This window comes from Anguilla rostrata, chromosome 5, assembly GCF_018555375.3.
Source record: "Anguilla rostrata isolate EN2019 chromosome 5, ASM1855537v3, whole genome shotgun sequence".
NCBI classification, from domain to species: Eukaryota; Metazoa; Chordata; class Actinopteri; order Anguilliformes; family Anguillidae; genus Anguilla; species Anguilla rostrata.
In genome coordinates this window covers 40,542,303-40,567,996 of record NC_057937.1, presented here as the reverse complement: position 1 = coordinate 40,567,996, position 25,694 = coordinate 40,542,303, and the positions used below count along the sequence as shown (strand labels likewise).

The following is a 25,694-nucleotide window of genomic DNA, read 5'->3' as shown; positions in this document are numbered from 1 at the left end:
GCATTTAACTATATATTGCCAATTATAAATCATCCTCATGCACATAAGCATATTGTGCATGAGGTAAATACATTTACTGAAGATGGATGGCTATAATAATAATTACAAAAGTTTACTAACTTACAGAGGCTGTTTCAGGGCAGGTTATGTTACATTAAATTTGAATATACTGAAACATCAAATACATTAGCATTTAAACATTTGCATATGAAAATGTAGTATTTGGTATATTTTTAATACTTTCAATTAAAGTTAGCTAAACAACTAAACAAATTAATTATATTTTAAGTTTTTAAGATAATTCAGAAACCTATCCCCCTGGTAAAATGGCAGCCAGGGGGGACATGAATAAAGGCTTACATAAAATTCCACAACTGATAGAAAATTATGTTTAGCAAGTATTAATGGGACATGATGTGACCTATTTTCCTTTATAAGCCAACTAATTTTGGAGGATTGTATAAATTTTGAATTGTATAAATCTCATGCAAGCTCTTTAAATCTATATAATTCTTAAGTGTAATGTGGTTTATTTTCCAGTTGAATTTTGCAAAGGGGTGAACGTTGTGTGACCATGCGATGTTATAATAAAAAAAAGACCAATCAATGTTGTGTTGGCTGTAATTCAAATAATAGAACAGAAGATATTTAGAGTACTTACAAGGACATCAATGAAGCTATACATTCAAATATTATACATTGCTTTCAAATACATTGAAATAAAGTATTTTTTAATACTGTAACCAAACATTTTTTCATTGTTAAATAAGATATGCTAATAGGGCATAGCTTGGAAAATTATTAGTGTATGTACTGGGATTTCAATCAAATATATTTGACTCAGGTATGATCAGGACGAATGTTTTGCCCCATAGTGCAGGCTTGTAACAATGCAAACGGCTGCTTGACACCCCTCTGACCGATCGAGAAAATTGCGGACGGCCAAGTCGACACGGGCTAAATGGCATAGTCGTCTCCCTGCACTAGTCAGTATGTGATGAATAAACGAATGCAATAAGGCAACAGATGTTAAGATATACCTGGCATTGCTAGCTAGCCGTGCCATTGTCAATGCAGGTACAGGAGGATGTGCGCAGTAATGATTGCCGCACAGAGGCTTTTCGTTCGCAAGTTTAAGCCCTGAATTTGCAATCAAGTTACAATCTCGACGGTAAACTATTTTTTAAAGTACAAACAATGCAATTTTGCTGTATAGCTTGCTTGTTACTTTCAGTAATTTTTTACACTACAGTAACGCTCAAACCGCAGTGGACGCGCGCGTGCTTGACTTGTTGAGAGGCAAGCTCCCTGATTCACTTCAGCCCCTCCTTCCGACTCTCCGCCCTTGGAGGCGTTTCAAAGCTCCGGTAGCAATGGCCCTGCATCAGTACTAGTTAATACCGTCATATTGCCGTCCAAAAGAAGCAGGTAACATAATTGACCATTTCCATCATTGCGGGTGTGAGATTTTTTATGTGCATATTTTTAACGTTCAAGCATGAAAGCGATCTATTTAATTCATTTCCGACTCATTTCTACAGCCTGCTGTACCGTTTTCGTGGCCTGGTATTGGATGGCATTGCTTTTTTGTGAAACAATAGTCTGTTATGTTGTTAGCAGGCAAGGGTAATTGCGCGGTGACATGTGTAGGCTACGGGTTCGGTTTGTTTTCGAGAGTGCTACCGTTGTTTATGTCATGTTGATAGAAACGTTAGCAATTTTCTTGCGGTCGTGTTTATGCTGGTAATTACAGGCTAAGCAGGGCCCGGTCTCTTGTGCCAAAGGATGCTCGTGCGTGTATCATAATCTTACCTTGCTAGCTACAGTAGCTATCTTAAACAGTATAGCTGCACCACAATGTAGAAGATGCATACAAGGGTGGCTGTATGATTGCTTGCAAGCGATTTCGAAATCACGATTGCTATTTTGGTCCAGTTGTAGGTAATATTACACAGAAGCGGGTCATGATGTAAACATCCTCACTCAGCGACCATAGCTGGCCTGCTGGACTTTAATGACATCCCCATCTGGATCTGTCATAGCGTTCTCTGTATGTTTAAACTACGAAATATTGGCATTGTACAATTTCCATGCAATTTTCATACTATGAGATGTTTTCCGACGTTAGTGGGGTTTTTTCTTTCTTTTTTAACTGCCTAACGTTAAATTGTTAAAATATTTAATTTTTAATAGTGCTCCTACGTATTGGCCTATTTTCTTTTTTAATGGTGATCTAAACCTATTTTTATCGCTGGTTACACAGTATATATTTACTATTTTATAAAACATCATTGGCATGGATTCATAAAGTGTGGGCTATGATGTATAGCCTTAGCCTACTGCACAAATAAGCATCGCCAGACGCTTTATCTTCGAGCCCAGTTTAACCCATTTGCCTGGATCAATATGAAATATGAAACTGCTGTCCCTCCCATGAAGAATCGTTTAAAGCACGTTACATCTATTTATCTATTCGACAGAGATAGAAAGGGCTCTTATCAGCGCTATGGAAAGCTTATTTAACAAATTGGCTGGATTGTGCATGCATAGAAAATGGCAGTTTCGGCGTTTGTAGAGCTTTGAAGCCTACACAATTCCTAGCTTGGCATGTGTCATTCGCATTAAATGTGTTTATATGTTTAACGAGATGACAGAGTATTCCGTTAATAGGCTACTGAAATTGTGGTCAAGCAAAGTAACCACAGTTGACTGTAAGCTGTCTTAGTCTGACTGCATGCTGAAGTTGTAGACCTGTTGGTTATTATCGTGCTGCTCATCGGAGGTATTGCGTTTTTGTAAATGGGGTGTTGTCTTGTTTTTCACAGAAAATATCTTAAGGACCACAAGTCTGGTTGTAAAGCTGTAATTACAGTGAACTTGATCCATGTCTCTATTTTAAGAAAGGGGTTAGCCATAGTATGAGGTCATTCTAGTTTCATAGTGTTGGTTGTATGTTCTTGTCATAATAACTAGCCTATATCACCAAACAAAAAGAGATGTATGCTTCTGGAACGAATGTACAATGGGGTATGCTAAATTCAGAATCAGTCTAATGTTGGTTCCTGTCAGCCAAGTCTTTTAATTAATGGTTTGAAACAAACATAGCTAAAAATAGCTACAATTTTGCTTTTGTTTCAGGTTTAAATATTTGATAAACACAGACACATCGCCATGGCGGATGACAGTGAATGGATGAAGTTGCCCATTGATCAGAAATGCGAGCACAAGGTGCGTGACTACTCTGCCCAGGGACCACCGATGGAAATGAGGTTTTAGCTATATCTGGGGCAGCATATTTATTGTGCATTGTCTCTGTCAAATAAACAAATAAATAAATATAATTATCAGGCAGACAGCCTGAGCTAGTACTTAGAGAAATTTGATCATATAAGAAGAAATTGAAATGCATTTATGTTATTAGCTTAAATTCCTTGCTGTGTGTGATATTTTGTAGCCTATATCACAATTAAAACTAACCACAGGCATTACATTTCTCAGCACATAGTTCCGCCCATTATCTATATCCATTTATTCCTGGTCAGGGTGAGTGCTGGAGCCTATCCCAGCATGCATTTGACGAGAGGCAGGAATACACCCTGAACAGTTTGCTAGTCCATCACAGGGCACACACATCATTCACTCACACATGCATTTTCATACCTAGGGGCAATTTAGACTCTCCAATTCACGTAATCTGCATGTTTTTGGACTTTGGGAGGAAACGGTAGTACACCCACGCGGACACTGAGAGAACTTGCAAACTCCACTCAGAAAGGCCCCAGCTGGGATTTTAACCAAGGACCTTCCTTGCTGTGAGGCAACAGTGCTACCTGTGCCGTCTTCAGCACACAGTTGAAGTGCCAAATGAAATGGATTTCTCATGAATTGCGTTCAGACACATGCATTAGCCTACATTTATTTAGCAGATGCTTTTATCCAAAGCGACGTACAAAAGTGCACATGGATGTTTACTCAGAGGACCAACAAAAACAGGGCTGGAATAGCAAAAGAAAGCCAAAGAAGCATCTCGGATAGAGATACACTGAGACATTAATGTCTTGAGTAATCTACATCTGTTGTCCTTTCATATGTCAACAGATTTGTTTCCCCCCTTCTGTTACCAAACACCTTGTTTAACTGTGTTCTCATCCTGTGCTAAGGTGTGGAAGGCCAGATTAAATGGCTATGAAGAGGCAGTGAAGCTTTTCCAGAGTATAGAGGATGAGAAGAGTCCCGAATGGAGCAAATACCTGGGACAGATTAAGAAGTTTGTGACTGACTCTAATGCAGTGGCTCAGCTCAAGGGCCTCGAGGCAGCGCTCGCTTACATTGAAAACGCTCACGTCGCCAGCAAGTGAGTATAAAAGATGTTGGACTGTATACAACTAACAACATGGTATATAATGTGGCATCAGTTCGAAAACCACCATGGTTTACAAGAAGAAAAGGTTAATCGCTGATTTTTTTTTAGAACTCTCTTTTCAGTTACACCATTTCCCTGAGTGAACTGCAACAATGAAGATATTTGACACCTGCCTAAGAGTTAGTCTATTTATGGAGAATCATCAGACTGGCTCAGTGTGTGAAGTCTCGACTAGGACAGGGATTATGCTGTTTGTTTTAATTTTGTCTGTGTTTTATAGTGATGCACTCCAATGTTTATACATTTCTAAATGTCTTGTACTGTTATTTAAAGTAAACACTGTCCCCAAAAAGTATGTCTGCAATGGAATCTGAAAAAGACTTTCTGTGCTTGTTGTGCTTTTGTTGAGTGTATGCTTAGAAAGCATTCACCCTCTTTGACAAGAATTACGGTTATGTGCTTGCTGCCATTTGGATTTCTTTTACTTCCAGCAATGGGGGGAACCACTTTGTTATTTTATGAGAGAGTTCTGTTTCTGTTGCATTGGAAGCTTGAAAACATTAAACACAGGGAATTGTAACCAACTCTTTTTCAGAACAACTGGTGAGGTGGTCTCTGGAGTGGTCAGTAAAGTCTTCAACCAGCCCAAACCTAGGGCCAAAGAACTAGGAACTGAAATATGCCTGATGTACATAGAGATAGAAAAGGTGGAGATAGTCCAAGAAGAACTAATCAAAGGGTTGGATAACAAAAATCCCAAGATTGTAGTGGCATGTGTTGAAACAATGAGGAAAGCTCTAAGGTGAGTGTGACTTGGATTTGATTCTGTTGAGTCAACAAATTACCTCTTATCCCTTATAAATCTTTGCAAAGTTAACACGTAGGTAGCAGTCACTGTGGTTACATAAATGTGACATTTTTGTTTATTTGCAATTTTGTGCGACTTCACTTACGTAAAGTTTGTTGAGACTTTGTTGAAACAATTTTAGTAAGTTGGTAGTAATGAAAAAGCTGTTAAGAGATTTTTATGTAAATTTAAGAATGGCATTCAATTTATACTCTAAATATTTTTTATTGTTTGCTTGTTACTTGTTATGGCATAAAATAAACTTGTTTACTCTGTTTTTACTTGTGTGTAATTTTCCTCTCTGCAGTGAATTTGGTTCCAAGATCGTTTCGCTAAAACCAATTGTGAAATTGCTGCCAAAGCTGTTTGAGTCTCGTGAAAAAGCAGTCAGAGACGAGGCTAAATTGCTGGCTGTAGAGATCTATAAGTGGATTCGTGATGCCCTTCGTCCCCCGTTACAGCACATCAATTCCGTGCAGGTAATATTAACAAGCTTACAGCCCTATAGTCAGTTAAATTCATAGTGCTGGGGTTTGTGTAAGGTACTGCTGGGAGTGCCCACTACTCCATTGATAGTACTTTGTACTTGTGACACCTACAACAAGGCATAGCAAAGAATGTCATTATATTATGGCTGTTATTTAAAACAAGGGCTTATTTTAGGCCTGATGACTTATCTGATGACTGACTTGTTTGGGCCATCAAGAAAAATGTCAGCTAACACACAAGTGGCTAAATGGCTGAACATTGTCCAGCCAGGAAATCCTTCCTCCGGGAAGGATTAAGACAGATATAGCTACAATTACAAGGTTGTGCTGAAGCTGAATTCGATTTTTTTTAACAAACATTGGATGAGAAAGTTGGCAACAACAGGAAATGTGATTGAATAATGTAGCGCAAGAAAATGCTAATGTTTTGCATTGAATGTTAAGAACAAAAGTTGTCCATATCCATTTGTAGGCTGTGTAGTGAGAAGTTATTGTTACTTTAGGCAGCAATGAGATGTGCATATTCAATTTATGCATTTTAATTGGTTGGATTAGGCCTATACGTTTCCATACGGCTCCACACTCCTCTCCTCAAAGGGATCTTTCCCCCAGATATAGACTGAGAAGGGACTAATCAACTGGGCTGTAATGAGTTTTCATCTCCCTCAGCTGAAAGAACTGGAGGAGGAGTGGGTAAAGCTGCCAGCGACAGCCCCGAGACAGAGTCGGTTTCTGCGCTCACAGCAACACCTGAAAGCCAAATTTGAGCAACAGCAGGCAGCTGGTGGGGATGAGGTGGATGGTAAGGTCTATTTTTTTAAAGCTGTAGTCTGCATAATTCTTCATTTTCCATTGTAATGCTTTTTGGAGATGGTGAACCTAGTGGCAGCCTAACAGGGAGAGCACTGGGACCCCTATAATATATATTTCAGCCAGAGGCACATTTCTATCTTCCACCTTCTGGTTGTGTGTTCTAATTACGGAATGTGAAGATGAAACAACGAGGGCAATTTAAAGATCACCATTGACTTTAATGACCAGATTTACTTTGGGTGTTTCACTGATGCTCAACCTCATCCATGAACTTTTCTTAGGTGATGACGATGAAGAAGCCTCCCCTCAAGTGGATCCTTATGAGCTCCTAGAGGCTGTAGAGATTCTCTCTAAAGTTCCCAAAGACTTCTATGAGAAAATTGTAAGATGGAATGTTTTTCCCCTTGGGTGTTTGTAAGAATATATTGAGTGTGTGTGTCTGTTTTATTTTATTTTTACCCTTACCCGAGTTTTGTTTTGGAAAGAAAGCACTAGCCACAGAAGTTAACTATCTTTGTACATGCTTGTTTGCAGGCAGTTAGGGATTTGCAACAGTTTTAACATTTATTTTTATTGTCTTGATTATTTATTGTTCCCTTTGAGTCATTTGTACAGTAAATATATAGCAGCCTCAATGTCTGTGCTGTGCTGTGCTGTTTCAGGAGGCAAAGAAGTGGCAGGAGAGGAAAGAAGCCTTGGAAGCAATAGAAGTTCTGACGAAAAACCCCAAATTGGAAAATGGTGACTATGGAGACCTGGTCAGGGCACTGAAAAAGGTAAGATTTTTGCTTTGAAGAGAATTTGGGGAGAGTGTCTGTCTGTCTGTTTGTTTGTTCCTTGTCTTTTATTTACATTCTGAATAGTTGTCTCTTGATTTGTTTTTTAGGTTGTAGGCAAAGATGCTAATGTCATGCTGGTGACACTCGCAGCAAAATGCGTTGCTGGATTGGCAGCTGGTCTCAGGAAGAAGTTTGGAACATATTCTGGACTAGTAGGTTCCCACAGTCAGGAACATGTTCCTGAATATTCTGAGCACTTTCTTTCCCACATTTTATAAGTCCTTCTGTATTACTGATGTAGTAGCTGTGGCTCTATAGCTAGCTGATGATGTTCCTGCAGAGAATTCCCATTACTTCTCTTTACAGGTGGTGCCAACAATTTTAGAGAAGTTTAAGGAGAAGAAGGCACAAGTGGTTCAAGCCTTGCAAGAGGCTATTGATGCAGTCTTCCTAACTGTGAGTAAGGCAGCAAGGTTATGTTTATACTTAGTAATCCTGTAGAATATTGGGATGCAAATTTTCAATTTAGGCATAGTTAATGAGTGTGTTTGCATGCATACGTTCAGTGTGTGTTTAATCTGATACAGTGACAGTGCTGAAGCATCCTCCTTGTTAAAATGCAGTTTCCATCTGTGTGACTTAATGCACATTATCAGTGGGTTCAACAGCCTTGTCCACCTTGTAGACAACTCTTCAGAACCTCAGTGAAGATATTCTGGCTGTGATGGACAACAAGAATCCATCCATCAAGCAGCAAGCCTCATTGTTCCTGGCAAGAAGTTTCCGCCATTGCACTCCTTCCACGTTGCCAAAAAGTGTTCTCAAACCCTTTTGTGCTGCATTCCTCAAGGTACAGCCTCTTTCTGGTACTCAGAAGTAAAGGGGAATTGTATTATTCAACGTTACAGTTTTTTCACAATTGCCTGGTTGGGCAGGTTTTTAAGAAATCTACTTCTAAGCTAGGCAAATTTATACTTTATGGCAAATTTATACTTTACGCCATTATGGCGAAGTTTACAGTGACACAAAGTTCATGAAAGCAACACAATGCCCAACAATAACATTGTAATAACAAAGGTATGTTATTTATCTGATATCATCAGATATCAAAAAAATTTAAAAAATCATTAGATTAAGCATTAGATGAAGATCTTAGATTATTGTAATTGAATCTACTGCAAACAATAACTATTTATGTAAATAGCAGTCACAGATACTGGCTTGTGCAGCTATAAGGCATGAAAGTGCATATGTCATTGTGATTTCTGGAGACACACAAACCACAAATTTCAACTGGCTTTACTATCACTACACGTACCATAACAACTGAAATAACTGGAACCATATTTTATGTGTAGTATTTAGTGTTTGTTTACTTCATGCAATTTGTTTGACAGGGACAATTAGCACTGAGCAGCATTTCAGATTTCACATGAAAATTCTTTTTATTTTAGTCTCATCTTTTATTGATGAGCTGTCATATATACTAATGTGAGATGTGGACAAGTGTCTACTGTATTAATGCTGAAATTCTATTATTGGTCAGTGGCAACCCATGTGACACAACTCAGCTTCTGTGCTGGCTTAGAGGGGCCACATGGAGATTTGACCAAACTGAATTGTAAATTGGCTCTGAATTGTCACTTGCCCAATTGGGCAAGTAGCCAAGCTGTTTTACTTATTGCGCCTGCAATCTTTATTGTTGAACCCTGTTATCATTATCATTATTATCTTGACATTATTATTAATATTTTGCAATACTGAAAGGTGTGTACACAAGTGAATGAAACAGGATAGACATATAGTAAAAAGGTACTTTTTCATTAACCATGACAGCAAGTGAATGACTCAGCCCCCGAGGTGAGAGATGCTGCATTTGAAGCTCTGGGCACAGCCATGAAGGTGGTGGGGGAGAAAGCCGTCAGTCCTTATTTAACTGATCTGGACAAGCTCAAGCTTGACAAGGTGAGACACCTGACACCATTTCTGGACTTTTGGTTTTATGAATTGCTTTAAGCATGTCGTTGCGTAATGCTTTGGCCTGATTTCAAAAGTCAACATGGCGATATCACAACAGAAGGTTTTTCCCAGACGAGGGTCAAACAAGGTTACTGCAGACAGAAATGTGATTGACAACATTTTGACAATCCGCTATAATGAATAGAGATTTATAGTGAGGGTTAGCATCTCGGGCCATTATTGATGTTTGCTGTTTGTTTCTCCTAAATCTTTACAATCAACAGATAAAAGAATGTGCTGATAAAGTGGAGCTGGCTAGTGGCAGGGCGGGGAGAGCAGGAGGGAGGACAGTGAAGAAGGAGAAACCTCCCAGGGCCCAGCCTGTAGAAGAGGCCCAAGCAAAGCCCTCTGGACCTCCCAGGAAGGTTCCTGCTTCTAAGGTGATTTCCATTGACACCTGGTCCTTTTCACCAGCTCACCAGGTTCCCATTGCATGTGTGAGATTTAGAGTAACTGACATACTGGATTCACTTTGCGCAGATGCAATGCTGATATACTTTCATTGATGCAAATTTTTTGTTTCTGTAGTCTGCTGGCCCTCCAAAGAAAGGAAAATCTGCGGCAGCAGCTGCAGGCATCAAAGTAAAGAAGGCCCCAGAAATAATGGAGACTGAACTGTCTGTAAGTTGCGACTGAAGAGGGTGGAAGGCACATGTATGTCAAAACTATTGCTGTCACACTTCCTGGTGATATAGAGTTACGTGTGTTTGCCTTGTAGCTCGAGGTGTGTGAGGAGAGGTCTGCCCTTGTGCTTCCTGCCACCTGTATGCAGCTGCTGGACAGCCCTAACTGGAAGGAACGATTGGCCAGCATGGAGGAGTTCCAAAGGGTGACAGAGATCCTTCTATTTTTTGAGAACCTGTGTCATTCCCAATCATGGGAGTTAACCTTTTTATTTTTCCCAGTATAGGATTACAGGTGTTATTGTATGCACACAAACCAACACTCTTGGAGGATGGCTATTGCGTTTTTAATTGTTATGTAATTTTTCAGGCAGTAGAGCAAATGGATAAAAATGACATGCCATGCCAAGCTCTCGTCAGAATGCTGGCCAAGAAACCTGGCTGGAAAGAGACCAACTTCCAGGTATCCCTCGCTCGCCCTCTGTAGCTGTGCAGGAAATGGCGGCGGTTTACGATCCTACAGTCAGCCTCAGCATCTCTCTGTTGTGTCCAGGTGATGCAGATGAAGCTGCACATTGTGGGACTGATCGCTCAGAAGGGTAGCTTCTCCAAGACGTCAGCGTTTGTGGTGCTGGACGGGCTGGTGGATAAGGTGGGGGATGTGAAGTGTGGGGCGAAGGCGAAAGAGGCCCTGACCGCCATTGGAGAGGCCTGCTCCCTGCCGTGGACCGCAGAACAGGTCAGTCCCCAGTGGACGTGTCCTAGCGTCCATGCTAGATAATTTTAGAGCTTAGAATGATAAGTTTCTATTGGACATTTTTCTATGAATTTAGTTACTAACATGAAAATGCTCTTTGTTGCTGTAAAAAAAAAGCTGAACCCTAACTTTTTTTAAACGTGTTAAAACCAATGCAGATTTATTTAAAAGAATGGAACATGGGAGTTTTAAAGCTTGATATCTCAAAACTATGTTTTGCTCAACAACAAAAAAAACTAAAACTCAAAGATTTGGTGCTTATATTTTTACCTTTGAAATAATATATTGAAAATTATTCTCTTTGGTCATTCCTGCAGGTCGTGTCACTGGCTTTTTCTCAAAAGAACCCTAAAAACCAAGCTGAGGCATTGAACTGGCTGGCAAATGCCATGAAAGAATTCGGATTTTCAGGGTGAGTTTGGACTAAGGTCTGAATTTCAGAAATGATCTTGGATTTTATTTGTAGAATATTGTTATAGTACTTATTTAATTTAAATTATGTATAATCAAATTATGGACATATAAAACTGTATTGATAGTATTCCATTGTAATTTAATATTACCAATGTATTTTATCTCTTCAGAATAAACGTTAAAGGATTCATCAATAATGTAAAGACTGCTTTGGGTGCAACCAACCCTGTGAGTATTCACAGCTTGCCTATTTGAACTATCAATAGTTAATGTCAAGTAGTGGCTCTACAGCAACATTTGCGATCAAAAGTAAGTTGTAAAAGTGGTTAAAACACATTTTTACCCTGTAACTGATGCATAGTAATTGTGCTGCAGGCTGTGAGGACGGCTGCGATTGCCCTGCTTGGTGTCATGTACCTTTACATGGGAGCTCCTCTGCGCATGTTCTTTGAGGATGAGAAGCCAGCCCTGCTCAGTCAGATAGATGCAGAGTTTGAAAAGGTAGGTTTCGTTGATTAATGCTACAATAAGTACAGCAAATGGCAGTGGCATGCCCTGGCCTTTTAGTTCAAGTTCTTTCCCTTGTGCTGGTAGTTTCTGTCCTTCATTGATTTGTTCCAGAGACTTTCAGTGCAGGTCCAGAATGTTGGATACACAAGATTAGAGATGGATAGAGGAAATTTTACAGAAATATTTGAATGTCTGGCTGCTTAAGGCATATATTTAATAAGCTGTTCGGGTCTGAACATAGGTGCGTTTTTAAATTAAAAACAAAGTTTGCTGACTTTACTAACCAGCATTGAAATTTGACATTTCATTTGGAGTAGCCGGATGTACTGTAGAGGACTGTCCCACGGTGGTGATGTGGGTGTTTGTACCTTAGATGCAGGGCCAGTCTCCACCCACCTCCTTCAGAGGCTCCACCAGGAAGGGGATCGAGATTGAAGACGAGGATGGCGATGAGCTGGAAGAGGAGGAGGGTGGAGCCAGTGACATCATGGACCTGTTGCCCAGAGCAGACATCAGGTTTGCCCTGTCGTGCAGAACATTGTTGTGTTTTAAAAATATTTATTTTTTAAAGGCAGTCCGGTCATTTCTCAACTTCTATCTGCAGTGACAAGATTACATCCGAGCTTGTGTCCAAGATTGAGGATAAGAACTGGAAAATCAGAAAGGAAGGGTTGGATGAGGTGGCAGCACTAATATCTGAGGCCAGATTTATTCAGCCGAATGTGGGTGAACTTCCTAATACACTCAAGGCCCGACTAACTGATTCCAACAAGATTCTGGTAAGAAGCATGTACAGTGGGGAGAAATTAAGGAAATTGAATAGTTTATATTTTATGGACATATTTATGTTGCTAATACATTTCTTTCCTTGCTTCACACCTGTGTTTACAATCAAAAATGTCTTCTCCTCCATTCTAATCCCCGCCTATGCTCCCAAGATGATGAAGCTAATGCGCCAACAAAACACATACTTTGCTCGGGTTAGCTGTGTCAGTAGTTGTAGAAAACATTGTATTTCAGGCTGTTGCAGTCACATCTCTTTAAAAAATACAGAAACAGAATTCATACCAACCAGGCAGTCATTAATGTGCCAAAATGCAAAAACATCATATCCAATAGCAAAGACATTCAGGTGAAAATCCGGCTACATTTGGCTGAAAAGTGAAAGTTTTCTAGCCGATTAGGACACAGCCATTCTGTATCTGGGTAAATTCTGAGTTATATTGAAGTTAAACTGAGCTAATCTAGTTTGTTTATGTCAAAACATCTCTCAACCTAGAGAAGGTGCAGCATTAGTGTAAATAATCTCATGTCTGTCATGTTCTTGATGCATCCTAAATGCAGTTATCTCCTACATACATTCTCAGCTGTGCACAATGTTATAATAGTGTGTGCTTATTTCTCAGGTCCAGCAGACACTGTCTATCCTACAACAAATGGCCACTGCCATGGGCCCTGCCCTGAAGCAGCATGTGAAGAACCTGGGCTTCCCCATCATGACAGTGCTGGGTGATAGTAAGGTACAAACCCCTGGAAATTCTGGAGTTCAGAATGTTCCTGTTTGTGTGTGTGTGTGCAGTTTTTGTGTTTGCCTGTTGTGTGTTTTTATTTTTCTTACAGTATGGCTCAACTGCTAAACCAATCCTTAACACTAACTTTAGAGGGGGGAATTGAGCCTAACCTGTTATTTGTTGGTGTACCTATGATATGCTTGTGTATCATCACATCAGATGTGCTGTGTGTAGCACAGTGTGTGTGTATGTGTGTGTGGAATGAATTGTGTGGTGTTCAGGCTTTTGTTGCTTTGTCCCTCTATTCCAGAGCACTGTGCGTGCTGCTGCCATGGCGACACTGAATGCCTGGGAGGAGCAAACAGGCATGAAGGAGTGGTTAGACGGGGAGGACCTCTCTGAAGAGCTCAGGAGGGAGAATCCGTTTCTCAAGCAGGAGGTACGAGGAGCTGGGTGCATGGCCTTTTTCACTGAAATGAACAAACACTGGTTTAATCTGCCCAGTAATTTGCTAGTCCAGGAGTGTAATCAGATGTATGCAGGGGCATTTTGCACCAGTCAGTTAAGAATGATCTGAGAAGTATTGTTCCCCCTCTCAAGCCTTTAATGCATATGCCTGTAGAAGACTGCAAAAAATATTACTAGATTAATGAATTGCTTTCATAATACTTCCCATCATAAAAATGTAATGCTGTGACTCTCAACCCAACCTGTCGCAGATTCTGGGTTGGCTGGCAGAGAAGCTTCCCACCCTGTGCACTGCATCCCCAGATCTAATGTTCCTCGTGCCCTACTTATACACCTGCCTGGAGGACCGAAACGGGGACGTCCGAAAGAAGGCCCAGGATGCTCTGCCTACATTCATGATGCACCTGGGATATGAGAAGATGGTCAAAGCCACTGGAAAACTTAAGGTACACTTGCTAGCAGCGATGACAAGGGGTGGCATTTCTCTTGGATCACAGGGTTACCCTGGTAACCTTCTGACCTACCAGATGAAGTTCAATTTAGTGAAATCCTGTTTTTTTTCGCTTTTGAAAATAATTATTGCTTAATATCAGTTCATGAATCACCCCCAGAATTTTTTAATACAATGTGAACTGATTGTCAGATGTTAATCAGATCTATTTAAGAATTGCCATTAGGCCTGATAATTCATTTTTAATTGCTGTAGTGTTTTAATATTCTTTGATAAACGTGGCACACTTAGAAGAAGTATGCATTGAAAAGCCCACATAATCGGTAATGCAAACATTAAGGAGGTGAATTCGTCCATACACAGATTTGTGTTCTGTCATCGCAGTGGTCCCTGATTTCCCTTTTCTGCAGCCTGCTTCCAAGGACCAGGTGGTGGGCATGCTGGAGAAGGCTCGCGCCATCATGCCAGCCAAGCCTGCTGCTCCCCCAGCCAAAGCCGGCCCCTCAAAGTCTACCACCAGCATGTCTGCTGGAAGGGCTGCCAATGGTTGGTTCACAAGAGTTCACTGTACTAAGCGCTTTCCAAAGATTAGAATTATAGGGTCTATGTAGTATAGCTTTGGGATTTCAGATCTTACAATGTTCAAATCCCATATCATATCATTATATGTTTTAAAAAGCAATTTCAGGTGGTTCTTCTGCATAAAAAAGACATAACAAAGCATTCCCTTGGTAATAACTCACTTTTGATAAATATGTAAGATAGAACTATGTTCTATTCTTGTGAGCTATAGATTTGATGGTAATTTCTCTCACATCTTGCTGATTTATTCTGATCATTATTGTATAATAAAACGCTAAATTTAATGCAAAACAGCATTTAACAACTGGTGATAATGTCGTTGAAAATGTCAGATTTAAATTGCCTGTTTATGACTCATGTCATGAACAAGTTGACACCCCCTTGTCTTCACCTGCAGTGCGCTGTGTGCCAGTACCCAATTTCTTTTCATTTACTCTGCTTGTCTCAAATTGATTTTAATTAGCCTATGTAGAGTGTGGTTTTAAGATCTGTTTTTATCCTTGAATCAGGGGCAGGCAAAACCCAGTGTGAAGATTCTGGGGCCTTTGAAACCAAACCAGAAACCAAGAAAGTCAAACCAGGAGCAGCCAAAGGAAAGGTGAAGCTCTCTCCACCATTCCATGCTTGCTAGTTCCTACTGCATGTGCTGTATCATCAATACAGATAAGGATGCATCAGTGTTAGATGTTATGTATCAGTAGTAGATATTGTACAACTGTGTATGTCTGCCACTTACAACTTTAACTTGCCTACTTAGCATGCATGAGATACTTTGTATCCAAACACCTTGCAGGTATTCAGGGACAATGTAGATTTTCACAAAATAACAGGCTGTCAAAGGAGAAACAAAGCAAACTGCAGGGACCGTTGAGACTCCACTGATCTCTGCTAGGAGTGCCCACAATTCCAATAGATTCACTTTTGCGGCTTCAAGTACTCCAGGTGATGATGTAGTCTGCTCAGGGCTATGCAGTTACTCCATGCAGTTTTGAATCCCTTCTCTCTGTTCCCAGGGAGGTATTGGAAAGAAGACCCCTGTCAAAATGACTGCCAAGGAAGAGGAAGACAAGTGTGGCCCCATCTTTATCTTGGTTCCAAATGCAAAAGAGCAGAGGATGAAGGAGGAAAAAGCGCTGAAGGTGATGCGATTCAGAGTCTTTATCTCTGTCTGTCAGTTTGTCAAAATGGATTTTACCTGGTGCACACCAGAGCTGGGAAAGCATTATTTTACAGGTCACTGCTCTGTGCTGCAGATCTTGAAGTGGAACTTCATGACCCCCCGAGATGAGTATGTTGAGCAGCTAAAGGCTCAGATTTCCACTTGTCTGGCTAAGTGGCTTCAGGACGAGCTCTTCCATTTTGACTTCCAGCACCACGTTAAAGCCATTGGGGTCATGATCGAGGTATGGTTCATCCTTACAAGTTACCAAACTTCATGTACCTTCTGTTTATTGCAGTGTACTGCTGGGCATGACAAACTGCACGAATAGCACTCCAAACAGGTAGACAACAAACAAACAGCTGTAGCTACCTGCACTCATTGAGCCTATGTCACATTACAGTTAATTTAAAGTAATCCTTCACCACATACAGGTTGCAAGCCTACGCACAATACCATGACTAATTGTAAAACCTAGGCTGACATGCTCAGGCTGCTTCTCTTGGAAACATATTTACCCGTGTCCCTCTTCTGTCTGGTGAAGCGCATGGAGGATGAGATGGAGGCCACCATCAGCTGCTTGGACCTGATCCTGAAGTGGTTCACACTGCGTTTCTTTGACACTAATACCAGCATTCTGATGAAAGCCCTGGAATACCTTAAGCTGCTCTTCTCCATGCTCAGCAGGGAGAACTACCACCTCAGCGAGTACGAGGCCACCTCATTTGTCCCCTACCTCATCCTCAAAGTGAGTTGCCCATGGTGAAGTGCCACTGCCATTTATCACTGTATTCTCTATCTTGACAAAATGAAGGTCCATGAAGAGGAAAAACAAATCCTGATGTAAAAATCTTGTCATGTCAATGAATAATGCATCTGTTTGAAGTAATGTTGGACATGGTATTAGTTTGAATACCAAAACATCAGAGTTGTCTCAGAACTAAGACTAGATATTTGCCCGCAAGGTTTCTGAGAAGGTCACCATAGCAGGGTTCCGCAGTATAGTGGAGAAATCACTTTGAGTTTGCTGGTGTTATTCCTTCCTTCAGGTCGGGGAATCTAAGGATGTTGTTCGCAAGGATGTACGCTCCATTCTCACCATGCTCTGCAATTTGTACCCTGCCAGTAAAGTCTTCACGTTCCTCATGGAGGGGACTAAGTCCAAGAACTCCAAGCAGCGATCGGGTCAGTGGAGGCTGTAAACTGAGACATCCTGTTTGTGTTCATCCAAATAAAATTTTAAGGCAAATTTTTCTCCCATCCCTTTTCCCAAAATAATTAATTGAACTATTTTACGCCAATGTTCCTTTGCAATTTTACCAGAATGCTTAGAAGAGTTGGGCTGTTTGATTGAGTCGTATGGGATGAACGTTTGCCAGCCAACGCCAGCCAAGTCCCTCAAAGAGATAGCTGTGCATATTGGTGACCGTGACACCTCAGTGCGGAATGCCGCCCTCAACACTGTGGTTACAGTGTACAATGTCTGTGGGGACCAGGTTTTCAAACTCATTGGCAATGTAAGTTGCTCTGTCCTAAAATGTATGTTGGTTGTCTAGTTTTGAAAGTTTGTTTCAAGTTGTCTGCATATTACCTATTATACTAATGAAATAACATTATGATCATACTTCACTTCACGCATTCACAACATTATGGGTTGTCCAAATGAGAGGAAGGGCCTGTCTGTATACCAAATTATGTACCATATTATTCCAGATTCTGTGAGCATCACCGTTTGGATAACAGCAAAAATATAAAGACTTTAGGAAGACTCATTCTGTCTAACTGATCTTTAAATTCAATTCAATTTTATTTGTATAACTTTCTCTTGAAAGCTCTCAGAGAAGGACATGAGCATGCTGGAGGAAAGGATCAAGCGTTCTGCTAAAAAGTCTCCAGCTGCACCCGTGAAGCAGGTGGAGGAGAAGCCCCAAAGAGCACAGCCAGGCAACCACAACGCCAGCCAGACTCGCAGAGCGCCCCAGGAAGAAGTGCCCAATAAGTTGAAGTACGCTCACTTCCTTGTTAATGGCTTCGGCTCCACCTTGCTGTGGTCTGAAAAGCTTTTCAGAGTAGTGCTTCCACTTACATAATCTCCTCTCAACAGTGTTCCTGACTTGCATGCTTTTCAAAGTGTCGTCCTGTTCGCGAGCCTTTTCCCTCTCTTAAATGTGCTTTCTGACCTCTCTCACTGCTTTCCCTGGACAGAATTATGTATCGCACTTATAGGATGTAAGTATCACCACTTAATATAGGATTCTTTCCCTATGAAGCACTCAGCAGAATGAGGTGAAATTAGGCATTAATTCAAAATGAAGTGGAAGTAGGCATGAGGACAAAAGGACCGATGTACTGATGTAGATAGCCTTCCTTGTACTCGGAAGACGTTTTCTTGATTGCATGCTCTTGAATGCTTGTAAATGTTTTTTTTTTTTTTCTTTCTTTTTTCTTTTTATTCTTCGTGGATCTTCAGCACCCACTTCTCTCTCTTACAGTCAGGCACGGGCCCAGAACGCTCGCGCTGAGCAGTCGCCCCCTTCGGTTCCCAAAGAGTTCCAGCTGGACCTGGACATGATCGAGAATGACCACACCAGGGTCGGCGAGCTGCCCGACCTTGTGCAGCATAAACTGGACGAGCTTCTGGAACCTGTGACCATCCCAGAACCCAAGTGAGTGTTCATACCCATCCCTTCACTGAGGTAGAGTACAGTGCAGTGAACAAGTATTTGCCCCCTTCCTGATTTCCTCTATAATTGCATATTTGTCACACTGAATGGTTTCAGATCTTTAGAAACATTTCAATATTCGACTAAGGGAACCTGAGTAAACACATTTTTAAAATTATTATTTCATTTATTTAATGAAAAAAGTTAAACACGTTTTTTTTTTTTCAAACACATTAAGTATGTATAACTATGTCCTCAGGATCCGTGCTGTCTCTCCCCACTTTGATGACCTGCACAACAGTATTGCCTCCACCATCAACTTTGTTATATCACAGGTGGCAAGTGGGGACATCAATACAAGCATCCAGGCCCTGGCACAGGTGCACACAGTCTATGTTGACATTTTTATACGTGTAGTATGATAGCATTCAGGGATGCTAAATCTTCTCCCCCACATGCTATCACCTCCCTCTTTACCATTTGCAGTCAGGTAATGCATTAGTCTTCAAAGAATGTAGTTTTATTGCCCACTCTCATTCTCCATTAGACACTTATCAGGCTCCTGTGCTGCCAGTGTATGGCTGTCCATTTGTATAAATCTGAAATACAGTAAATTAACTTAAAATTCCTAAGTACAACCCTCAAGTCAATAACAAAAGAAAGAGCAGGAACACAGTATCATTCTTTTGCCATCCCTGTGCTATTAACAGAATCATTTTTTAAAAATCTAATTATTAACAAAGGTAGGGGAAATATGTTTGGCCTTGTATAAACAGAGCAAAGCTCACTAACCAAACGCATGTGACATCACTCAGATCGATGAGGTGCTGAGACAGGAAGACAAAGCAGAGGCAATGTCGGGTCACATCGATCAGTTCCTCATCGCCACCCTCATGCAGCTGCGCCTCATCTACAACACGCACATGGCTGACGACCGATTGGACAAGGCTGAAATCTTCAAGCTCTACAGCTGCATCATCGGCAACATGCTTTCTGTGAGTCATGCGCAAGCAGGGGGGATTGCTTCTGTTTTTAAACAAGCAGGTGTGGTCAGTCATCTCTGCGGTTAAGAACTTTTCACATTTTAAATTAAAATTACATTTTTTATTTCTTTCATTTTAACATTTAAAAATTGAATTAGTATAAGAAAGTGGATAAAATGTAAAAACAATATATAAACATTTACATGTAAGTAGGGCTAATTATATAACAGAACGGCAGCATCACACAGGCCTAGCAATGGAAGAATATCTGCATAATGTTAGTGCGACTTCTCCTTCAAATGCTTAAGATGCATTAATGTAATTTGCATCTTTCTGTAGGGACTGTTCTGTGTCTGCTGCTGAAGACAAGGGAAAGCTCACATTTTTGTATCCACATTTAGAGAAAGCTACAGTGCCCTCCATAATGTTTGGGAAAATACATATATATTTTTTGATTTGGCTCTCTACAATTCAACAGTTTTAGATTTGTAATTAAAAAACTCACATGTGGTTAAAGTGCAGATGTCCAGCTTTTATTAAAGGGAATTTTTTATACATTTTGGTTTCACCATGTATAAATTACTGCATCTTATACTACATATTCAGGGCACTGTAATGTTTGGGACATATTAACGTTATGTAAATGAAAATAGTCATGTTTAGTGCTTCTCACTTCAAGTGAGCCATTACCTGTAGCAGCCATACACATGTATATAAAAAATGCTGTCATTTCTACACGTGAGAACAAAATGTATTAAAAATACCGTTTAATAAAAGTTGAGAATCTGCTATTTAAATACATGTAAATTGTTTGATTACAAATCTCGAATTGTGGAGTGGAGACAAAAATGCATCAGTCTTATCCAAAAAAGGGCCAGTGTGGGTGCAGGTTTTTGTGTTAGCCCAGCACTACAACACCTGATTCAACTAATGTACTTATTACAGTCTTCAAACAAGAGCTTGATCAATAGAATCAGGTGGCTTAAAGCTGAGCTAAAACAAATGTGCACCAGCCCTTTCAGATAAGATTGAACACACCTGCTTTATTCAATCTCTGCTGGATCAAGTGTGTTAAAATAGGCTAGAGCTATGGACATTTCCATTATTCCAGGTTTTTGTTCCCCTACACCATGGCTCGGTGCTCTAGTCATTTGTGCTACTGAAACAGGTATGGCCCTGAGGTTCCTCTCGCTCTGCAATGAGTGATGAGTTGCACCAGCCGGAGGGATAGGTCTGCTGTGCCAAACACATCCATATACACAGGGGCCACCTGACCAGCAGAATGGAGTCCTATTTAAATAGCTCACTAATCTGTGCTAAAAGACCTTGTGCGGCTGCATCAGGCTACTGGAACGTTCTCACAGCATCGCTCTGTGGTCCCGTTTCAGCTGTTTTCCATCGAGGGTCTGGCGCGGGAGGCCTCCATGGGCGTGCTGAAGGACCTGATGCACGGCCTCATCACTCTCATGCTGGACTCCCGGGTGGAGGACATCGAGGACGGCCAGCAGCTCATCCGCTCCGTCAACCTGCTTGTAGTGCGGGTGCTGGAGAAGTCGGACCAGACCAACATTTTGAGGTGAGGTCTCCTGTTTCCTTCCTGAACTATGGCTGCGCCCCGAATTTGCATAAAGTGTCATTTTGCTCAGCATGAACGCTACATTTGAATTCCTCCATAGATTTTGAAATGGGATCTACTCTTTATATTTAAAGACTGTGCAATCCATTTTTATTACATTTAAAGCGTTCATTAAGCAACAAGATAAAGATGCCTACTTTTTCCAAATTAATAAAATTTTGTTTTGTTGTAAAGTGTGTAAAGGAGTAAGAAAGTGTGAGAGAAATGGGTAAGTAATTTTGTGATGCATATTCATTTCAAGTTCACTTCTGAATGGCTGGCCACTACATTCTTATTTGTTCAAATGTAAATATCCGTGTTGATAACATAGAAAACAATGTCTCCAGCTGACCAATATGTCCCTGTAGTTGGCAGGATAAGAACTTTGTTGCTTTCGGGATAAAAAGCTCAATGAATAAAATAAATTAAATATATTATTTGCTGTCTTCTGGTTTTTTATGTGTATTACTGTTAAAATTATTTTGATTGCACAGGATATTAACAAGATTTAACAACATTCTAATGAATGGCTTTCTTCTGTTTGTCTTTTATGTTTTTTTATTGTTTTTTTTTTAATTAATTTCTTTTTTTACACCTCTTAGCGCACTGTTGGTACTGCTACAGGACAGCCTTATTACCAGTGCAGGCTCTCAGAAGTTCTCTGAGCTGGTCATGAAGGTATTGACAGCATTTCTGTCTCTTAAATTTGTTGTGCGCAGTTGTGTGGGCCCGGTGAAGTGAGATGAGATTGTTGCCAAGCCTGTCTTCATTCCCATTTTCCTCCATCCCTGTCCCTGTCCAGTGTTTGTGGAGGATGATTCGCTTCCTCCCAGAGACCATCAACAGCATCAACCTGGACCGAATCCTGCTGGACGTCCACAACTTCATGAAGGTGTTCCCCAAGGAGAAGCTGAAGCAGTTGAAGAGTGACGTGCCCCACAGGACCCTGAAGACCCTGCTGCACACGCTCTGCAAGCTTCGAGGGGCCAAGGTATGCTTAATGTAGCTGCCATAACAGGGGCTAATTGGCAGTGCACTGTGCCATTTTAAAGGGAAAGCCCAAGAACCTGCATTCTACCTCCATTGTCACTGCCAAAACCAATGAAGAGGCATTCCTGTTTTATTGAATCATTTGGTTTTAAAATGTGTTTCTGCTTCAAGGTCCTGTGGTAACTGTCAAGTTAAAAGCAGTTCTAAACAAAATTGATTTGAAAAGCATCTTCAGAAAGTGTTGCGGTGTGCAAATGGAGGTCCATTTTGTGTTCTGTTGTCAAATTGGACTTTCCAACTGCCACCCACCCCCTCCCCCCACTGTGCTGCCAAACAGATCCTGGATCACCTGTCCATGATTGAGAACAGGAACGAGTCGGAGCTAGAAACCCACCTAAGGCGTGTCGTGAAGCACTCCAGTGACATGTCCATTATGAAGTCAGACAAAGGCACAGAGAAAGGAGCCATGCGAGTGGTATGTTCAACATGAATCCCATGCACCATCACTAACTTACAGCACCAGCTGCACATAGGCCAATTCAGTATCACCCCTGACTGCTGCCGTTCTTTTAGTATAACTTAATACTTCTTCCTGACAATAGCCATAATTGGTTTCACTTGTATGTAGTGATGAGGTGTTTTTTTCCATAACTTTCAGGATGAAAAAATATCCAAAGCGAAAGTGAGCGACATCTTGTCGGAAATCTTCAAGAAGATCGGCTCAAAGGAAAACACTAAGGAGGTGATGCCGGTTTCTTTCTGTGTAGAAGCACTGAGATGTACAGGCTGTGTATGTAGTGTGGTGCTCTTCGAGGTTGAGACCACTTCCTCTTCTCTGGCAGGGATTAACGGAGCTCTACGAGTACAAGCAGAAGTACTCGGACGCGGACATCGAGCCCTTCCTGAGAAATGCATCCCAGTTTTTCCAGAGTTACGTGGAGCGAGGGCTACGCATGATCGAGTCGGAGCGCGAGGGCAAGGGCAGGATCCCGCCCTCCAACACAGGTACCCTGCCACCTTTATGCAGAGCCGAGCTTCATGTTTCAACATCTCTCAATGCATTCAGTGCCCTCCATAACGTTTGAGACAAAGACGTATTTTTTCTTGATTTCCCTCTGTACTCCATAGAGGTTTTAGATTTGTAAGCAAATATTCACACATGGTTAGTGTGTGCATTCTAAGCTTCTGTTTAAGGGTGTTTCTACACACTTTGGTTTGACTGTGAGGAATTACAGAAATTTTTGATCTTAACTTCATAACCATGTCCTCCTCCACCTCACAGTAATTCCCCAACATGGTACAGACATCACTGCATATGTGCCAAACCCCAGCAGTACGCCACTCAGTACCAATGGGGAGGACATTAAGCCTGCCGTGTACTACGAGAGGTTGAAAATACTGAGGCAACGTCACGGACTGGAAAACTCGAAGGTACAGATCATTTCTCTTTGCCAAACTTGCTAGTGGGTTGGAGTTCACCCACTGGGGTTTGGCTCATATTAGGACACAGAAATTATTTATTTTATTTATATGGTACTATCGGTCCTCCATATTGAACAGTTCAAGCACTGACTTGTTATTCATGAAATGAGAAGGGTCATGATGGTTTGCTCTGCAAACTGGATTGCAAGCCCAATGTTGCCCGCCTGACACTTTATTCTGTAGCTCAGTCTTCATATTAGTCTCAATTTGTCGTCACATTCGTCATGCACTAAATCAGTGCCTCTGCCTATAACATGACTTTTTTGACCTTTAAATACCTAGAAATTTGACCTTTTCTGTTACTTTATAAAGTAGTATTGTCTTTGTTAGCTCCCTGTGTAATAGGAGATTAATAGCAACATGCCTCGTAATAAGATTAGCTGGCCAATCTACTGGCTGATAAGTGTCTTTCCTGGGATTTTTCACAAAACTCGTGTGAGTGTTGCCAGCGTTTAGCTGAACTTTTTTTCTGACATTGCAAACACATTTTGAGTTAAGATTGTTCACTTAAGGGTGATTCAGCGAGGTCCCCACCGTCGGGCATGAATGCACGATCAGTCACGCATTGCGACATGGCGCTCATGACTTTACTCTCTGCCCTCCCATGAGTAGCAGCAGCAGCAGCAGCAGCAGCTGCAGGAGGAGGACAGGCCCCCGCTGACATCACTGCTGTCCAAGCCCTCGGTGGCCTCCTCTACAGACATGCTGCACAGCAAACTGTCTCAGCTGAAGGAGTCGCGCGAGCACTACCACCAGGACCAGACGCACTCTCACAGCCCCACCCGGTCCTCCTCCCCCTCCACCAATCTCGACGACCTCAAGAAGAGGCTGGAGAGAATAAAGAGCAACCGCCAATGAGCCGTTCTGGCCATTGCTCCTCTGTTGTCATTTGTGTATATATATATGAAAAAAGTTCTAATTGTATAATAAGCAGACTCCTTTTTGTTAAAAGTATTGTGGCACAATTTGTTTTGTATATACTCCAGGCTTCCCAACCATGCAAGCTTTCAAAAAAAAAGTCATTCTAGGATTTTTGTGTACAGTTTATCTGTGTTGGTTGCTGTAATATGTGTAGTGTAGTTTTTTTTAAACAGGTTTTAGAGTTCTTAGTAAATGAGATGTTTGTCATCAGAGTTCTAATTTATGTCAGTCCTTTGATTAGTCTTTTTCTTTGGGGACTGTTTGTTATTTATTTGGGGATGGGGGTTGGGGGGAAATGCCACTTTTAAACTGCAGGGCAGGGTCTTTTGATTTTATTCACTGTGGGTTTTTTAATCCTTAGGTTTATCCTGTATATTCTGTATATTTATTTTCTAAGGTGTCCATAAATGGTCCACAAAAATATCCATTCTCATGTTTTTCCTACAAAGCAACCCTAAAAATAATGGGGGTAGGTCCACCTTGCTATTCCACCCACTGCATAAGAAAATGTACTTGCTTGCTAGAATAGACTTTCGTTTAGACTAAAATTGAAGGGATGAAAGGGATTGAGTGAACTGTAGCCAGTAGCTAGCAGAATGATAGCCATCTGTGTTAGCTAACCAGCTACAACTACCAAAAAACATTGCAAGTAAGTTTTCATGGTTTGTGGCTACCATGTTTATGTGCTACATGCATAACTACCTAGTCTGTGACTTTTCTGCATATGAATACCATTAGCTTGACTCAATGTAACTATGTTTGCAAGTGTTGCGATCACATAAGCTACTAGCTTTGAAATCCATGAATTATATGCCAGACATGGAAAATTCACATTGAAATGTAATATAGCTACTGAAAATAGTGAAATTCTGGTTGTATGGAATTTGTGAGGGTGAGAGTGAGAGGCCTGTTTAATTGGCATAGGGAAGATCCTGTTAAAACAAACATTACAGCTCGGTGAAAGGTTATTATTTTCAAGGAGCAGTCCCTCCAGTTCTTATTGTAAAACTTGAAGTAACGATTCTGTCTCAGAATCACGGTGCATGGTATAAAGTGATGTTTTGTAAATACTGTAGTTTGCATTCTGAAAAATGCATATTAAAAACATGGTTTACTTATGTTCCAATGCCTCTTGCACACTGTAGCATATAACAGTTTCCGATTTGTATTTAAGATGGAAGTAGCATTTAATCATTTTTAGTTTAAGTGTATAATCTGTAGTGAAATGGCAATAATAAAGATATGTTTTTTTAAAA

At 40.9% G+C, this 25,694-nt stretch overlaps 1 protein-coding gene across 3 annotated transcripts; it reads left to right on the top strand.

The window, feature by feature from the left end:
* Positions 1-1,273: 1,273 nt before the first annotated feature.
* On the top strand, positions 1,274-25,694 carry LOC135255272 (cytoskeleton-associated protein 5-like). 3 transcript variants are annotated; one of them, XM_064336220.1, is made up of 45 exons: positions 1,274-1,428; positions 3,139-3,228; positions 4,161-4,354; positions 4,959-5,165; positions 5,518-5,689; positions 6,368-6,500; positions 6,793-6,893; positions 7,174-7,287; positions 7,398-7,502; positions 7,657-7,746; positions 7,976-8,140; positions 9,127-9,255; positions 9,534-9,689; positions 9,838-9,930; positions 10,028-10,138; positions 10,303-10,395; positions 10,486-10,671; positions 11,007-11,101; positions 11,274-11,331; positions 11,479-11,604; positions 11,987-12,129; positions 12,218-12,392; positions 13,020-13,133; positions 13,435-13,563; positions 13,844-14,038; positions 14,454-14,589; positions 15,135-15,223; positions 15,639-15,764; positions 15,879-16,028; positions 16,329-16,532; positions 16,834-16,969; positions 17,108-17,301; positions 17,617-17,789; positions 17,990-18,013; positions 18,277-18,450; positions 18,707-18,827; positions 19,263-19,442; positions 20,819-21,006; positions 21,648-21,723; positions 21,848-22,036; positions 22,373-22,510; positions 22,694-22,777; positions 22,878-23,040; positions 23,318-23,466; positions 24,130-25,694. In XM_064336220.1, exons 2-45 carry the CDS (start codon positions 3,172-3,174, stop codon positions 24,373-24,375), a joined length of 6,081 nt encoding a protein of 2,026 aa, XP_064192290.1. In that variant the 5' UTR covers positions 1,274-1,428; positions 3,139-3,171; the 3' UTR covers positions 24,376-25,694. The 3 variants fall into 3 exon arrangements, with proteins under 3 accessions (XP_064192290.1, XP_064192292.1, XP_064192291.1); XM_064336222.1 differs by having other exon boundaries at positions 24,127-24,264; XM_064336221.1 differs by lacking the exon at positions 17,990-18,013.

Excerpts from the sequence above, each read along its gene's own strand:
- LOC135255272 (XM_064336220.1), top strand. The coding sequence starts at position 3,172 with ATGGCGGATGACAGTGAATGGATGAAGTTGCCCATTGATCAGAAATGC. Across the intron at positions 16,533-16,833 it reads TCCCCTACCTCATCCTCAAA|GTCGGGGAATCTAAGGATGT; the intron begins GTGAGTTGCCCA and ends TCCTTCCTTCAG. Across the intron at positions 21,724-21,847 it reads TCTCTGAGCTGGTCATGAAG|TGTTTGTGGAGGATGATTCG; the intron begins GTATTGACAGCA and ends GTCCCTGTCCAG.